General features: G+C 38.7%; 1 protein-coding gene across 3 annotated transcripts in view; it reads right to left on the bottom strand.

Annotated features, from left to right (window-relative positions):
• The window catches only part of CCNI (cyclin I), a 33,960-nt gene extending 16,981 nt beyond the window's left edge, over nucleotides 1–16,979 (bottom strand). For 2 of the 3 annotated variants that reach the window (XM_029944588.1, XM_029944596.1), the window contains exons 1-2: nucleotides 16,441–16,979; nucleotides 7,307–7,463 (exon numbers count right to left, since the gene is read on the bottom strand). In XM_029944588.1, coding sequence (XP_029800448.1) covers nucleotides 7,307–7,420 — 114 coding nt within the window. In that variant the 5' untranslated portion in view covers nucleotides 7,421–7,463; nucleotides 16,441–16,979. The remainder of the gene's footprint in view (nucleotides 1–7,306; nucleotides 7,464–16,440) is intronic. The other variant, XM_029944601.1, reaches the window with a different exon arrangement.
• Between the last annotated feature and the right edge of the window lie 421 nt (nucleotides 16,980–17,400).

The following is a 17,400-nucleotide window of genomic DNA, read 5'->3' as shown; positions in this document are numbered from 1 at the left end:
TAGAAGAACAGGGGCGCCTGGGTGGCTCAGTTGGTTAAGTGGCCAGCTTCGGCTCAGGTCATGATTTACAGTTTGTGGGTTCAAGCCCTGCATCAGGCTCTGTGCTGACAGCTAGCTCAGAGCCTGGAGCCTGCTTCAGATTCTGTGTCTCCCTCTCTCTCTGACCCTCCCCTGCTTGTGCTGTCTCTGTCTCTCAAAAATAAATTAAAAACATTAAAAAAAATTTTTAAATAAAATATAGAAGAAGAACATATGGAAAATCAATTTTTAATCATCTACTTCATCATAAAGAACAGCAAATTACACAAAGGTAACAGAATCAAGTAATGGAAATAAGAGCAAAATTTAAGTAGGAAAACAAATGTATGGCGTGCCTGGGTGGCTCAGGCATCCAACTCAATCTCAGCTCAGGTCTTGATCTCATAGTCATGAGTTCAAGCCTCACATTGGGCTCTGTGCTGGGTGGGAAGCCTACTTTAAAAAAAAAAAAGCAAATGAATAGAGAATATCAGCAGAACTAAAAGATTAATCCACAGTTCTCTAGAAATACTAATCAAGAAATAAAAAAGCACAAATCACTAAATAAATGAAAAAGGAACATCAGTATGAACTTTTTCAATGTTAAAAACATATTATAGGGGAGCCTGGATGGCTCAGTGGGTAGAGCATCTCTTGATTTCCACTCAGGTCATGATCTCATGGTTGGGAGATCATGACCCATGGTGGGGCTCTGCGCTGAGCATGGAGCCTGCTTATAAGTCTCCCTCTCTCCCTCCCTCCTTCTCTCTGCCCCTCCCCTGCTCATATATGCTCTCTCTCCGTCTAAAAAAAAAAAAAAAAAAAAAGAAAAATAATATTAAACAACTTTACACAAATAATTTGACAATTTAGATGAAATAAATTCCTTGAAAAACACATTTTGCAAAAGTAAAATAAGATTTAAGTGGAGACCTGATTAGTCTCACATTTACCAAAGAAATTGAATGATTTAATATTTTCCCACAAATAAATCTCTAGGCCCCCAGTAGAACCTACCAACATTTAAGAAAGTAATAACATCAACCTAGACAAATTGAGAGCATTTTTTTTTTTAAAAAGCAGAAACACTTCCCAATTCATTTTACAAAGCCAGCATACTTCATTATGAAAACCTGACAAGAGGCATTACAAACCAGTCTCACCCATGAAGATAAATGCAAACTTCCTATGCAAATTGTTAACAAAATCGAATGATGTAAAAAACCTTAACACTTATTTATAAAAAAATCTCTTGACAAACTAAGGCCGATAAACTTCTTAATCTGATTAAGATGACCTAAGAAATATATAATAAATATTATACTTAAATATTCAAAACTTTCCCCTCAAACTAAAACTGAGACAAAGATACTGGGACAAGGATACTTGCTACCATCATTTATATTCAGTGGGATTCTGAAAGCCCTAGCTAATTCGAAAAAATAAGAAAAATAAAAAAGTATTAAGAACTGGATAGGAAGAAATAAAACCATGATTATTCACAGTAAAACATGGCTATGTATAATATACAAAAATCCAAATGAGTCCGGGGTGCCTGGATGGCTCAGTTGGTTAAGCGTCCAACTTCAGCTCAGGTCATATCTTGCAGTTTGTGAGTCTGAACCCTACCTTGGCCTCCGTGCTGACAGTTCAGGGCCTGGACCCTGCTTTGGATTCTGTGTCTCCCTCTCTCTCTGACCCTCCCCAGCTCACATTCTGTCTCTGTCTCTCTAAAAAATAAACATAAAAAAAATTTTTTTAAAAATACAAACGAGTCTATAAGCTAATTTAGCATAATCAATATATAAAAGCCTATTTTATTTCCATATACCAGTGTACAGAAATAGCATACTAAAAAAATGAAAAATCTAAAATACCATTTGTAATAGCCTCGCCAAGACTCAAATATCTAGGAATAAACCTCAACTACCAATTATTTAAATAAACTGAGAACCAACTTTAAAGAACATGGAGAAATATTCATGAAATGGAAGACTCAAAGAATTCTCCCCAAACTTACTTACAGATTCAATATCCCGCCCCCCCATTTTTTTAATTGACAAGTACATGCTAAAATATATATATGGAAGAGCAAAAGGATAAGAAGAGCCAAGACCATCTTGAGAAAAACACAAAGTTTATGCAACCAAACACTTATTATCATGCTATACTAACTGAGGCAGTACAGTATTTAAAGACAGGCTGGGGTGCCTGGGCAGCTTATTCGGTTAAGCCTCCGATGAGCCCCTGATTGGACTCTCTGCTGTCAGCACAGAGCCAGGTTTGGACCTTCTCTTCCCCTCTCTCTCTGCTCGTCTTCTGCTCTCATCTGCGCGTGCTCACTCGCTCTCTCTCTCTCTCTCTCTCAAAAATAAGCAGTAAAAAAATTAAATAAAGAGGCAAATGGGCCACTGATGAGAAAAAAGGTAAGAAACAGAAGCACGAACATATTCACAAATATAGTCACTTGATTTATAACAAAATGCACTGCAGGGGAGTGGGGAAAAGTGTCTTTTTTCTTAACATTTATTAATTATTTAAGAACGAGAGAGAACAGGTGAAGAGCACAGAGAGAGAAAGACAGAGGATATGAAGCAGGCTCTGCATAGTGCAGAGCCTGATGCAGGGCTCAAACTCATGAACTTTGAGATGGTGACCTGAGCTGAACTCAGACACTTAACTAAGCCACCCAGGTACCTCAAAAAGTGTCTTTTTAATAAATGGTCCTGCCTCTCTATATGGAGAAAAATGACTGACTCCTTACTTCATATCATACCAAAAATAAAAACAAAAATAAAAAGAATCCCAATTGGAATGCAGATCTAAATGAAAAGGGTAAAACAATGAAGTTTGCAGAAGAAAATGCAAGAGAACATCTTCATTACATTGGCTAACACAAACATTTCTTTAAAAAAGGACCAAGCAAAAAGGAAAAAAAAATTTGATATTTGGTCTTTAAAAATAAGGAAAGTCTATTCATCAAAAGTCAACACAAAGAGAGCTGAAGACATCTATAATATACAGTCTGCAAAAGAAAGGATTCTCACAAAACAACAAAAAACCAGACAACTCAATAGAAACCCAGGTGAAAGATCTGGTTAGACCTTTCACCAAAAAAGTAAATCTAATGGGCAATAAACATAAGAAAAGCTGAACTTGAATAATTATTAAAGAAAATTAAATACAATATGATATTATAATACACTTTTTTTAAATTTTTTAAATGTTTTATTAATTTTTGATACAGGAGAGACAGAGCATGAGAGGGGAAGGGTCAGCACAGAGCCCGATGTGGGGCTCGAACCCACGAACGTGAGATTTGACCTGAGCTGAAGTCGGAGGCTTAACCGACTGAGCCACCCAGGCGCCCCTATAATACACTTTTAAGAATAACTAAAATGAAAAAGACAAGACAACACTAAGTGTTGACTAGGATATAGAGAGCAACTTGGAACGTTCATGCTCTGCTAGAAGGGGTTAAAAAAAAAGTGACATAATAGTAGTATAACAACTTTGGAATAATTAGTGGTTATCTACTAAACCTGATAGACACATAGTCTAGGTTCTAGTAATTCCATCCCTAGAAATATACTCAAAAAACACATGGCAAGGAGAATAAATTAATTATGGCTACATGAAGTAACATGGATAAATATTACACAAAAAAATACTGAGCAAGAAGCCAGTACATACTCTATGATTCCATAAATATGCATAAAATTCAAAACTAAGAAAAACTAATCTGTGATATCAGGTAAGTGTTTTCTAAGTGTGGGGGAAAAAGGTGGTAGTAACTATTGAGAGGATAGAAGGGAGCTTCTGCAGTGCCAGTAAAGTGATGTTTACATAAGTGTTACTTTGTGAAAATTTCACAATTGAACACTTAGGATCGGTGTACTTTTCTGTATATTATACTTCAAGAAGCTGTTTAAGGAAAAGAAAAAAGAGAAACCAACCTGCAGGAAAAATAGATTTATTTATCTATTGAATCCAAGGATGGTATAAAAATGACAGAAAATCACTATGTTAGATAACAATCATAATTTTAAAGCTAGAAAAATGGGTCAGAATCAATAATTTAAATTTTAACAAGAATGAGTAACAACACCACACCAAAGTCAAAAACTAAAAAGTACATCTAGTACAAAGTAAACTTTGTTTGAAACTACAGACAAGAAGGCTTTGGGGCCCCTGGGGGGCTCAGTTGGCTAAGTGTCAGACTTTAGCTCAGGTCATGATCTCACTACACGTGAGTTGAGCCCGCATTGGGCTCCGTGCTGACAGATCAGAGCCTGGAGCCTGCTTCGAATTCTGAATCTCCCTCTCTCTCTACCCCACCCCCACTCACCCTCTGTTTCTAATATAAGCAAGCATTTAAAAATGTTAAAAAGGTTTTTAAAAACAAGTTCAATAAGCCAACATGATACTGCTGCCAAAACAAAACTAAACAAAATTTAGGCTGATATGATGAAATTATCAAACCAAGATAAAGTAAGGGAATAGTTTCACTTCATTGCTTATTATTGACTACAACTGAAAGATCACAACTTAAACACATTAAAAAGAGTGTATCTCAATAAAGAAATGCTGGAGTGCTAAGAGAGAAATCTTAATAAAAAATAGTTAAAAAACATGAGAGACTTCTGCATAGTGAAGGAAACAATCAACAAAACTAAAAGGCAGCCTATGGAATGGGAGAAGAAATTTGCAAATGACATATCAGATAAAGGGTTAGTATCCAAAATCTAGAAAGAACTTACCAAACTCAATACCCAAAAAACTAATAATCTAGTGATGAAATGGCAGAAGACATGAACAGACACTTTTCCAAAAGAGACATCCAGATACTAAGAGACACATGAAAAGATGCTCAATATCACCAGGGAAATACAAATCAAAACCACAATGAGATACCACCTCATACCTGTCAGAATGGCTAAAATGAACAACTAAAAGAAACAAAAGGTGTTAGAAAGAATATGGAGAAAGAGGAACACTTTTGCACTCCTGTTTGAAATGCAAACTGGTGCAGCCACTTTGATTCCTCAAAAAATTAAAAACAGAACTACCCTATGACCCAGTAATTGCACTACTAGGTATTCACCCAAAGGACACAAAAATGCTGATTTGAAGGGACACGTGCACCCCAAAGTTTATAACAGCACTATCAACAACAGCCAAATTATGGAAAGACCCTAAATGTCCATCAACTGATGAACGGATAAAGAAGATGTGGTGTGTGTGTGAACTGCAATGTAAAAGAGGACTGTAAGAGTGATCCAGAGGTAGAGTTCAGGTAGAAAAAGAAACACAAGGAAGCTGAGGTAAAGAAGCAAAACAGTTAACAAAAATATTATTTTACCAGTACTTAAAAAAACATTTAAAAAGTTGGACAAAGTATGTATATGGTTCAACAAGACTGTTTCTTTTTGCAAGAAATCAAGAAGGGAAATCATAATTAGAAGCAATAGTGGAAAGAGAAGGGAAAAAGCCAGTCCATGAAGAGTGACAGAATAACATAAAAAATTAGAACTAGAATAGAGAAGTGTCCTTGGGGGTTACTATAGAAAGCAGCTCAAGCCCTTACAGCTCTTTACTCTCATCTCTATCTTATTCCCTATCTCCATCAGAATAAGCCACCCACATTTTAGAAGAATTAACTTTGACTTCTACTTGATGTTATTAAAAGCAAATCCTTAAGTGTTCCCTCTTAGAAATTTAATACTGTTCTATTCTCTGGTACAACCTCAATAATTTTTGTTAAGTTACCTACAGAAATAGGCCAGATTAAATGATAACATAGCAATATACTATAATCTTGATAAGAGTATCACCTTTAAAGACCATGTTGTAAAAGAATATTATTGTTGGCTGCATGCTGAATGCTGAATCAAGGTGACAACAGAAGGAGGAGAAAGAAATGGTTCTAAAGCCAGCTGTATTAAAGCTCTAAGGCTTACCAGAATGTCAGAACATAAGGGCAGGAATTTCCGTTTTCTCACTGATGTATCTTCAATGCTTAGAAGGGCTCAGAATGTACTTAATGAACATTTACTGAATGACTGAATTCTCAAATAATCTAAAAAAATCACACAAGATGGGACGCCTAGGGCTCAGTTGGTTAAGAGTCTGACTCTTGATATCAGCTCAGATCATGATCTCATGTTTTGTGGGAATGGGCCCCACATAGGGCTCTGTGCTGATGGCAGAGAGCGTGCTTGGGATTCTGTCTCTCTCTCTCTCTGCCCCTTCCTAGCTTGCAATCGTTTGCTCTCTCTCAAAATAAATAAACCTTAAAAAAAATAAGAAAACTAAAAATCACACAAGCACATAAAAATAAAAATTGAAAAACAAAGTAGAATGGGAAGAGAACTAACTACCTCAGATTCAAATTATAACTCGACTACTTATTCAAGTCTTGAGCAAAAGAACTATTACCTATTTCAAAGTATAAGATATTAAATATGGTAGCACATACACTCAAGTTAACTAATTTCAATCTGCTAAATGTCAAATAAGTAACAATAAATGCAAAACATTTTTTTGTGATAAAGAATGACACAAATAGGTTAGAATTAGAAAATGCATTTAGATTTCAAAAACCTATGAACAAAGGTTAACCTAAACCAACAAAGGAGGAACTCAGATATTTGGTATTCATTTACCTACACAGATCAAAAAATTCTTGGCCATTATTTTTTATCCCAGGCATAGTGCACAATACTAGGGATAAAAAGAGCTTATATATCAATCTTTGGAAGTGCATAAATTGAATTATTTTGTAAAAAACAAAATAAACAAAAAACATTAGTAGGATTATATGATAGAGGTATGAAAATTTCTAAAAGAAAAGGCATAGCTAACAGTAATTGGGTGATAAGATGGCTATCTCTCTAGAGGCATCCAAATTGGCATTACCTTAGTAACCTACATGAACTCCTTATAAATATTCAAGAAAGTAGAACAATTTTTGTTTACTAAAGATAATTTCAGCTTCCACTGCTAACTATATACCTAGAAATAAAGAAGGCTTATTGTGTTAGCATTGGACTACAATGAAAGAGAATGAGTGTATCTTCCTAAAGCTGTCTCCTAACAAAACAAGCTAACAAAAACAAAAAGTTCATTCTTGTTTTGTTTCAGAATGAAACAAGAAGTTTCTCAAATAAAAAATAGCGTATATCCATTAATGGTATGTATTTCTCCCATGAAGTGTCAAGATACCACTATACGAGAGTACACTTATTTCTAAAAGTCATCTATCTAAAGTGAAGAGAAAAATCATTACCTGATTGGTAGGCATTTTCGGCACATTCACCTTCCACATCTGGGCTTCCCTAGAGATTGCCTTTTCCAACAGGAATGACAATCTCTGGTTTTCCAAAGGCCCTGGAAACTTCATGATATCCTTTGGATCTGTCTGCCTCCCAGCTTGATGTAGCTACCTATAAAATCAAATATAAAACAATGCCTTTTCTTTAATTATAGTGTTTATGTAGCATTGTACAAATACATTGGTTCTCATTAAGCAATTCATAAAACAAAATAAGAATGTTACAAGGCAGTATAGCATTTCATATGTCTTTAAAATATCATATATTAAAATGTTTAACAATTACCAGTTACCTAAACATATTCACTTTTAATATGAAACTCAGTAATAATAAAGACATGGACATATAATTGATACAACCTATAGACTCTGAAGAAAATATATTATATCTCAAATTGTGCCAACAAATTTTAAGTCATCGGCTTTTCATACTAGCAATTCTTAGAAGTAGTTGTCCCAAATATTCCTCTTAAAATCTAATCAGATAAGGGCTACTAACTTTTTCTTTTAAAAAAATGAAATCCATGGCATTATACCTCACTCACTCCCATATGAAACCATCTTTATTTGTGCTTCCCATAGTGTCCACTCACTAAACACAGAACTATTTATATTAGAATTAAATAAAGTTAAAATAGAATTCCTCAGTCACACCTGCCCCATTTCAAATGCTCAATAGCCACACGTGGTTTGTGGATACTGCATCAGATAGGGCAGAAAAGGAACATCTCTATCAATGCAGAAAGTTCTATCAGAGAGTGATGATCTAGAAAGCTCAACAATGAAGTGACTGGCACAAGCCAGTCTAAAAAGCAACAATCCACACCAGTGCAATGCAACTGAAGGTCCAGAAAAAAGGAAGGAAGGAAGGAAGGGAGGGACGGAGGAAAAAAGAAAACTACAGATTGAGAGGTACAACCATGCGTAGAAAGTTGGACTGAGGGGCGGCTAGGTGGCTCAGCGGGTTATTAAGTATCTGACTTGATTTCAGCTCAGGTCACTACCTCAAAGCTATCAAGCTCTACCTGCCCCGCGCCCGCCCCGCCCCCAGTGCTGACAGCACAGAGCCTACTTGGGACTGAATTCACTCACTCTCCCCTCCCACCCCCAACCCTTCCCCACTCACACTCCTTTTCATTAAGAAAAAAAAAAGAAAGAAAGAAAATTGGATTGAGAAGCTAAAAATGTGGCAACACTCAACTGGATTTAATAAAAGCTAAGGAGATGAAAGGGTAATTAACATCAGAAAAAAAGATTATGCAGAAAGGTAAATGTACTAATACCCATAACATTTACATAGCAATAATAATGAAAACACTAAATGGGGATTTTAACAAACAGCTAAAACTCCACTGAGAAGATGAGAGGTATTACAAGAAAAATGAGAGCCACATCTTTACATGTCACAGTAGGAAAACTTAATTTCTAAAACTGAGTATCAAAAAACAGTAGGGCAAGTTATTTGAAAATATGATCTTAAATAACAAAAGAAACAAATAAGTGCTCAGAGATTCACCTCAAGGGAGTGAGAAAAGAATGAGAAAGTCCAAAAGCAGGAGACTGGTTCTTCATTATAAGCCTCACATAACTATTTCATTTTTCAACTACGTATATGTATATTATGTATGTGCTTCAGCTTTATGGATTTTTTAAAAATGTAAATGTCTAGAATTGATATGAAAATTTGTTTTAAGTAAAATTTAAAATTAATTAAAAAAACATTCAATTTCCATGCCACCTTTATCTTCAATACAGGTACTCTTTCTTTCTTATTTTAATTTAAATCCAAGTTAGTTAACATACAGCATAGTAATGGTTTTAAAAAAATTGATTTCTCACATACAACACACAGTGCTCATCCCTAAAAGTGTCCTCCTTAATGCCCATCACCCATTTAGCCCATCCTCTCAATCAACTCCCCTCTAGCAACTCAGTCTGTTGTTCTCTGTAATTAAGAGTCTCTTATGGTTTGCCTCCCTCTCTGTTTTTCTCTTATTTTTCCTTCTCTTTCCCTATTTTCATGTTTCATTTCTTAAATTCCACATAGGAGTGAAATCATGTATTTGTCTTTTTCTGACTCGACTTATTTTGCTTAGCATAATAATGGAACTCTAGTTCCATCCACATTGCTGCAAATGGCAAGATTTCTTTTTTTTTTTTAATTGCCTAGTAATATTCTGGGGTGTATCACATCTTCTTTATCCGTTCGTTAGTCAATGGACATTGGGCTTTTTCCATACTTTGGCTATTATTGATAGTGCTTCTATAAACATTGGGGTGCAAGTGCCCCTTCAAATCTGCATTTTTGTCTCCTAAGGATAAATACCTAACAGTGCAACTGCTGGGCTAGTAATGCAATTGCTGGATAATAGGGTAGTTTCTGGTTTTTGGTATTTTTAAGGAAACTCTATACTGTTTTCCAGAGTGTCTGCACCAGTATGCATTCACACCAATACTGCAAAAGTGTTCCCTCTTCTCTGCATCCTCGACAACAGGTTATTTCCAGAGTTGCTCATTTTAGTCATTTTGACAGGTGTGAGGTATCTCATTGTGGTTCTGTGTTTCCCTGATGAGTGATGTTGAGCATCTTTTCATGGGTCTGTTAGTCATCTGAATGTCTTTTTTTTTTAATTTTTAATGTTTTTTATTTATTTTTGAGACACAGAGAGAGACAGTGTGAGCAGGGGAGGGTCAGAGAGAGAGGGAGACACAGAATCCAAAGCAGACTCCAGGCTCTGAGCTAGCTGTCAGCACAGAGCCCGATGCAGGGCTCGAACCCACGAACTGTGAGATCATGACCCGAGCTGAAGCGGGACACTCAACAGACTGAGCCACCCGGGCGCCCCCGGAATGTTTTCTTTTAAAAAGTGTCTGTTCATGTCTTCTGCCCAGTTCTTCACTGGATTTTTTTTTTGGGGGGGGTGTTGAGTTGGGTAAGCTCTTTCTAGATTTTGGATATTAATCCTTTATCTGATATGTCATTTGCAAACACTTCTCCCATTCCATAGGCTGCCTTTTAGCTCTGTTGATATGTTTTTTTCACTATGCAGAAGCTTTGCTTCTTTCCCTTGCCTCCGGAGACATGTCTAGTAAGACATTCCTGCAGCTGAGGTCAAAGAGGTTGTTGCCTGTATTCTCCTCTAGGATTTTGATGGTTTCCTGTCTTACATTTAGGTCTTTCATCCATTTTGAGTTTATTTCGTGTATAGTGTAAAAAAGTTGTCATTCTTCTCCATGTTACTCTCCAGGTTCCCAACACCATTTGCTGAAAAGACGGTTTTTCCCATGGATATTCTTCTCTGCTCTGTCAAAGATTAGTTGGCCATGTTAGTAGGTCCATTTCTGGGTCTCTAAACTGTTCCATTGATCCATGTGTCTGTTTTTGTTTCAGTATCAGGTTCTATCCCTTCCCACTATACCTCCTATGAAATGATAAATTATAGGATAACGAAATGATACTACCAACATTATCTTTTTATCACTTATAGAACCCTGATAAAATGGAGACTCAACCAAAGGCTGGTTTCAGTCCTTGGGGCAGCAAACAAAAACAACCAAAAAACAAAAGAAACAAACCCAAATCTAATCTCTCTTTCATAAGCCACTCCTTCAAATGTTTGAAAGCAGCTACCATGTCACCAACTCATCTTTTTCATAGCTGTAAAACTGTTCAAAGTTTTCTCCCATAACATAACTTTTGTTCTTCTAAATTAGCACCAGTTGAATTATGCATGCAGTCTAAGATCATTAGCTATTTTTTTGAAGTCCGCATCACACTATCAATTCAGATAGAATTTATGGTCAAGTAAAACTCTTAAGACTTTCTAAGGTACACTCAGGCAAATTCTCTCCACCTGCCCCACTCCATTGTGTGCACAGTTCTGGTGCCCTTTTTTTGGAAGAGGGGACAGATCTTGTTCAGGACCATAAATGTATGCTTTCTTTTAAAAAAAAAGTCATCTTGAAAGAAAGTCATCTTATTATTGCTACATTATGCTGAGGTGTTCTGAGATTCCAATTTTGTTCCCTTGGTAGTTTTCCCAGATTCTCTATAATTAGATGAACTCACTATAATTTCATCGGAAGCAGATATAAATATTAACCTTAGAAATGGAGTCTAAACTAGATGACCATCTGTCAAAAGATATTTAGAAAAAACACCTATATTGAATGGAGACTAAACTTCAGTAGTTCTGAGGTTTCTTCTACACCTAATTTTAGTACATAATTTATTAACTCTTGTCAAAACTTACCTGTTTCATTCCATTAGCTACACCTAACAGGGTGGCTCACTAGGACCCCCCAACTTTCTCAACACTCTCCAATGGCTGGCTGCTCCTGTGATTACTCTTCCCTCAAAATTTTTGCTCTGAAAATTATTTTTAAGAGGGATGAATAGGGAGGGGATGAAGAGGCTCACACAGGATCAAATCACATAAAGAGTAACATCAGGTTCAAGAGATTCCTGTTCTCCAATCTTCTATAGTTAAGACTCTAAGTAAGACTTCAAATATTTAGATGCTTTAACAATTATTCTTAAAAAAAGGAATCAGGGTAAAAAAGAAATCATGAGGGAAATTAGAAAATACGTTAAGATGAATGAAAAAGAAAATCTAACATGCCAAAACTTATGGGGTGCAAGTAGAGCAAACTACACCAAAAGCAAATCAGAAGAAATAAATATGAGTGGAAATTAATGAAAGAATAGAAAAATAGAGAAAAATAAATGAAGCCAAAAGTTGGTTCTTTGAAAAGATCAACAAAATTGGCAAACCTTTAGCTACACTGACCAAGAGAAAAACAGAAAGGTTAAAGCACTAATCAGGAATGAAGAGAAGACATTACCACCTATGTTGTAGAAACAAAAGGTATTATAAGGGAATTTTATGAACTGTTTGCAAATAAATTGGACAATTTGCATGAAATGGACCACAAATTATCAAAACTGACTTCAAAAGACACAGAAAAGCTGAATAGTCATAACAAAAAACTGATTTAGTAAACAAACAGTTGTCAAAGAAAAGCATAAGCCCAAGTGGCTTCACTTGGTAGTGAATTCTACCAAACATCTGCCGAAAAATTTTAAAAATTCTTCACAAACTCCTCCAAAATGTAAAGATTATGAGGCTAGCGAAACAAAGACAACACACTAGAAAACTACTGATGAACATCTCTTCTAAATACAGATGTGGAATTCCTTAACAAAATACTAGCAAACTGAAATTGGCAACATAAAAAAAAAAAGGATTATATAGCATAATCAAGTGGGATTTAGCCCAGGAATGCAAAGTTGCTTTAATATTCAGAAAATCAATTTATATAATACACCATATGAAAATTAGTAAAATAAAGGAATCATTCTTTGCTCACATTAGGGGATTGTAACAAAAGATAAAGAGTTTAAACTTCTTTTATCTTTAAATAATAAGACATAAATAATCCAAGTGAAAGAAAAAAGGATGGAGGTGTCAACTGCAGAAATATTCCAGATCAGAGGCTACAGAAAAATAGTTCAATATCTGACCCTAGACTCACTCAATCCTGTACTGGAAAAGATAAAATGTTAAAAGTCATTACTGGGTCAACTGACATAACAGGAACACAGACAAATTAAATGTAATCAATGTCAGGGTTACCTAGGCAGCTCAGTGGGTTGAGAGTCTGATTTCAGCTCAGGTCACAGTCTCACCTGAGCTGTCAGCAGAGCCAGGACCCTGCTTCAGATTCTATCTGACCCTCATGCGTGGCACTCTCTCTCTTTCTCCCCCCCCCTCAAAAAAATAAACATTAAAAAAGATTGTTTCAAAATGCTTTAACTGTTAAATTTACTAAAGTTGATAACTTCACTGGGATTCTCTAAGAGAATATCCCTATTTTGGGGAAGTACACAGTAAAATACTTGAGTAAAGGGCCATAATGTGTGCAACATACATATGTGACAGAGAAAGAATGGATAAATGATAAAACAAATGGGGTGAAATATTAATGATAAATGAATCTAGGAACAGGGTTTCTTTCTGAAATTATTTACAAGTTAAGAATGTTGGAAACCTCCTGCAAAAGACAATTTACGGAAGTGCTTATATTACCAAAATACTTTTTATGTTTTTTTTTTAAGATTCTAGTAAGACAAATAATGGTGCAGTGAAGAAAACATTAACTTGAGTTTTACTTCTCTTACTGATAACGCACAAGCCTGTTTTCTAATGTGTAAAATAGACTAAGTTAGATGAATAATGAAACCTGCTCAAGAATATAATACAGGGGGGCCTGGGTGGCTTAATTGGTTCAGTATCCAACTTCGGCTCAGGTCATGACCTCACTGCTTGTGGGTTCAAGCCCTGTATCCGGCTTTGTGCTGACAGCTCAGAGCCTGGATGGAGCCTGCTTCAGATTCTCTGTCTCCCTCTCTCCCTGCCCCTCACTTGTGCTCGCTCGCTCTCTCTCTTTCTCTCTCAAAAATACACTAAAAAATTTAAGGGGCACCTGGGTGGCTCAGTCAGTTGAGCAGTGGACTCAGGTCATGATCTCACGGTTTGTGGGTTTGAGTCCCACATCCGGCTCTGTGCTGACAGCTAGCTCAGACCCTGGAGCCTGCTTCCAATTCTGTGTCTCCCTCTCTCTCTCTCTCTCTCTCTCTCTCTCTGACCCTCCCCTGCTCATTCTGTCTCCGTCTCCCAAAAAATAAACGTTAAAAAATTTTTTAATTTAAAAAAAGAATAAAATACAAACACTTAAAATATAATTTTACTGTTTTAAATACTAGAACTTTATAGCTATATCTTATTATTTTATGCCATTAGTTACATCCAAAACTTTGAAAGCTCAGACAGAAGTCTCTTGGAACTAAGAAACAAGAAGCCTGTTTTGGTTGGCACCTTCCATACACTTCTAACTTTACAGTAGTCTCACATTTATCCTGCCATTCTTTCAAATACCACTTCCGCTTCTTTCTCCAAGTTTATCAAGTAACTTAATGTATGAGTGAATAGTTTATAAAATGCTTACTATACAGCATAAACTATATTACAAATCTACATACAGAGCCTCCTGCTCTTCTAAGGAAAAGCGGTGCACACTGCCAGGTAAACAGAAACGCTATTAATACAGAATTCTTGTATTTATCACCATAACACCAACTCCATTAAAATAATTCTGTACTGACGCTGACTTCTGGAACTTAGTTCCCATTCTAAAAAGAGGGATTATTGCAACCATCTTGACTTTATGCTCCTAACCTAAAAAAGAACTGCAGGCGATTATAATTCCAAAACAGCCTGCTGGTTGTTTCCCTAGCTCCATGCCTTTCCACACACTGTTCTTTCAACCCTAAACGTCCTTCTCCAGCGGGCACTTCCCTTTCTACAGAGCTGTCATCTGCAAAGGTCTGTTAATAGTACCCTGCCTTCTTACATGTGTACTTTGACATAATCCTACTTTTGAATTTAACTGCTCTGTGATAGACCTCTCTCTCCTACTAACCCTGAGTTCTTTGTTGGCAAGCACTCTCCAAAGTTTAGCACTATGCCTAAGAAATAGCTTATGCTGAAGTTCTTAATAAGTAAAAGCAACGAGTGCTTACTACTTAGCCAGGTAGTGTTCAGTTATTATACCACATTAACTCATTTAATCCTTATACAACCTAAAAAAGTTATTAAGCCCATTTTTAAAAATGAAGAAACATGGACAGAAAGGTGAGTATCTTTCATTTTTAAAGTACTTTACAATCAGAATAAAACATGTATACATACTCTCAGCTTCCAATCTTCACCAAAAAACATTGCAGAGTTCCATTCGAACCTACTGAGTCACATTGCCACATAAACTCGGTTACCGGTCACTGCAAATCATCTGTACCGTGCCTTCCCAGCGCATGCGGATTCTAATTAGTCCGTTCTACATCAGTATTAAGAAATGTATCCTAGTCTGGAAGTCCAGAATCTCTCATCCTTCTGGTTCCAAATTAGCAAATCGAAGCCCTGTTCATTTCTTCTTCATTTGCCCACTACCTTGTTTCATCTACCACAAATGACGTGGAAGAAGTAGTAGAGAATACTATCGTTAATGTTTTCAACAAATTCATTTTTCGGGAAAGAGACTCTTATATAGCTGACTATACAGTCAGCCTGTTCGGGTTTGAATTCTGGCCACGGGGCTCTAGCTGTGTCACCTACTGGGTAAATTACTTACTCCCGTGGACCCTTCCTCTTCTATAAAACAGCTCAACTACCTGCCTTCCCACGAGTCCTTGGGAGGATTCAGTGAGTTGCAAACCGCTTTGAACAATGCCTGTCAACAAGTGTTAGATATTAACGTCACACCCTACTCCTCAAACGACGAGGCGCTCTCCAATGACAGAATAAGAAAGCTAAATACTTGAGCTTAACATTCGAAGGCCTGCAATCTGAGTCCATTCTACCTCCCCAGGGATACCTTCCACTACTTTGCGACCCAATTCTCAACCCTTGCCCAAATGACCTGTAACGGAATCTCTAGCTCAAGAGGGGGCCGTTCTGTACTCTTTTTCAAAATTTCGGGTACTTCAACCCTGCCTTTCGGAGTACAACTCCTATCTCACCTCCTTTCCAGCTTCCCTCACCTACCCAAACCCGGGGTAACATTGCCCTCCCCCGAGTTCTCGCAGCACTGGCCGTTCCACGGATCGTTTGGCATTCACTCCCCTTTGCAATGTCAATTATCCTCCTTTGGCTCCCGCCGTAGCATTGAAGTCTAAGGGTGGGGGTGTGTCCCCTTCTTTGTGTATTACGCAGGCTCGAGGTGCCCACAACAGGCACCAGTTTGCTGCTGCTACGAAAAAGTTATTCGCTGATAGAAAAACTGGCCCGAAGGGGACCACAGCAGAGCCGTTTACAAACTGGGCAGGGGCTGAACTGTTCTGGCGTGGAGAGAGCGGGGTGGGGGTGGTCCCGAAGGTTTCCTTCGGAGGGGGAGGCGGGGACCGGGCCTCAGCCGGGGAGCGCGCGGCTCCCGGAGCTGCCCTGCGGGTTGCGCGGGGTGGAGGGGCAATGGGGGGGGGGGGAGCGCGAGCGCGGGGCGCGGAGACGCAGCGAGTCCCCCCGCCCCCTCACCTTCTCCTCCTCTTCCTCCTCCTCCTCCTCCTCCTCCCCGGCGGAGCTGTAGGCCTCACAGTGGTGACGCGGGGTCATCCGGGGGCCCGTTACCACCCCATTTTCCTCAGCGCGCGTCTGCGGGGCGCGCGGGACAAGGACGGGACCGACTGAGGAGGGAGAAGAGGGGGAACCGGGCCGGGGGAGCGCGGGCGCTGGCAATCGAGCGGGACGCACGGCTGCAGCCGGTGGGTCAGCGAATTAGTTCCATGACTTCCCCGGACCTGAGGCTGCCGCGGCCACCGCCGGTCCCACTCCTCCAGCCGCCGCCGCTAGTGCCCGGGTGGGGAGGGGGTTCCCTCTCGCCATAGGGCGGCGGGGGCCGGGGAGAGGCGGGGGGTGAGACCGGCTCTGCCCCTGCCCGGGGGAAGCGCCTCCGAGGGGAAATGGTGAAAAGGGGGGAAGGGGAGAAAAAGGAAAAAAAAGGAAGGGGAAAGGGGGGAAAAATAAGAAAAAGCGAGACAGAGGCGCTGCCGCGTCCGCTCGCGGGGAAGGCTAGGGAGGGAGGGAGGGAAGAGAAGTAAGAAGTGCCGGTTTCCTCGGCTCCGCCCTCGCGGACCGATTCCTAGATTCCTCACTCCCTGTAAACAAGGCTGAACTGATCTCTTGCCCTCCCGTTTTCCTTCTCAGCTGTCTTCCTCGTCCTACGAACGTACAGAGGAGCCAGGCAAAAAAAGCTGGGATGTTGGAGATGGGCGGGGGAAGTCTTTAGCACTGGGGTGGAAAAAGGGAATACGTTTTCTGTGTGCAAAGGGAAGTCAGAAGTACACGGACTCATTTTCCATAGAGAAGCGGAAGGGCACATCGTCAACCTTTCGGTGACGTAAGCGCTCTCCGCTCGCTGGCAGAGGCGTGCGGTGGATGGAGAGTGCGCTGCGCATGCGCCCCGGGGAAGAAAAACGCGGCTGAGCGCTCCGCTTG

This window comes from Suricata suricatta, chromosome 1 (assembly GCF_006229205.1).
Source record: "Suricata suricatta isolate VVHF042 chromosome 1, meerkat_22Aug2017_6uvM2_HiC, whole genome shotgun sequence".
Taxonomy (NCBI): Eukaryota; Metazoa; Chordata; class Mammalia; order Carnivora; family Herpestidae; genus Suricata; species Suricata suricatta.
Note: the sequence above shows the minus strand (reverse complement) of the source record. Positions and strands in the feature narration are given on the sequence as shown.